The 860-nt window shown below is 32.9% G+C and overlaps 1 protein-coding gene across 1 annotated transcript in view; it reads left to right on the top strand.

Moving 5' to 3' along the window:
• The window catches only part of LOC137628470 (fibrinogen-like protein 1), a 12,185-nt gene extending 11,836 nt beyond the window's left edge, over positions 1-349 (top strand). The window contains exon 6 of the mRNA XM_068359628.1: positions 145-349. Within this exon, the coding sequence (XP_068215729.1) occupies positions 145-314 (170 nt within the window). The 3' untranslated portion in view covers positions 315-349. The remainder of the gene's footprint in view (positions 1-144) is intronic.
• Positions 350-860: the final 511 nt, after the last annotated feature.

The following is an 860-nucleotide window of genomic DNA, read 5'->3' as shown; positions in this document are numbered from 1 at the left end:
ATATATATATATATATATATATATATGTGTGTGTGTGTGTGTGTGTGTGTGTGTGTGTGTGTGTGTATACAAAAACAACAATAATAATAATAATAATAATAATAATAATAATAATAATAATAATAATAATCCATCTCACCTCAGCAGGTGGAAGCTGTTCCAAACGCCACAACAACGGTGGAGGATTCTGGTATCATTCGTGTTCGCTCATCGGCCCCACAAACAACGCAGGTGTCCAGTGTTATTACTGGAACACAGGTGTTGCAGGACCTGTTACCCTGAAGAAACTCAAAATGTCCATACGTCCCGTATAATTGATTGATGGTGATGTCCTCTAGCGGTAGAGAACTTCTACCTGGAACAGATTCTTGTGTTGAATTGTGTCTTCCATTGTAAGTGGTGGGATGAGATTGTATTTCCATGAAAATTATGTTGCATTAATTTTACCTCCATGAAAAATTAGATTGCAATAATTTCAATTACATAAAAATTAGGTTGCAGTAATTTTACCTCCATGAAAAATTAGGTTGCAATAATTTAAATTACATAAAAATTAGGTTGCAGTAATTTGACCTCCATAAAAATAAGGTTGCAGTAATTTTACCTCCATAAAAATTAGGTTGCAATAATTGTACCTCCATAAAAATTAGGTTACAGTAATTTTACCTACATAAAAATTAGGTTGCAGTAATAGTACCTCCATGAAAATTAGGTTGCAGTAATTTCACCTCCATAAAAACTAGGTTGCAATAATTCTACCTACATAAAAATTAGGTTGCAGTAATTGTACCTCCATAAAAATTAGGTTGCAGTAATTGTACCTTCACAAAAATTAGGTTGCAGTAATTGTACCTCCATAA

The sequence above is a fragment of the Palaemon carinicauda genome, chromosome 36 (assembly GCF_036898095.1).
Source record: "Palaemon carinicauda isolate YSFRI2023 chromosome 36, ASM3689809v2, whole genome shotgun sequence".
NCBI classification, from domain to species: Eukaryota; Metazoa; Arthropoda; class Malacostraca; order Decapoda; family Palaemonidae; genus Palaemon; species Palaemon carinicauda.
This window is presented reverse-complemented; position numbering and strand designations above follow the sequence as displayed.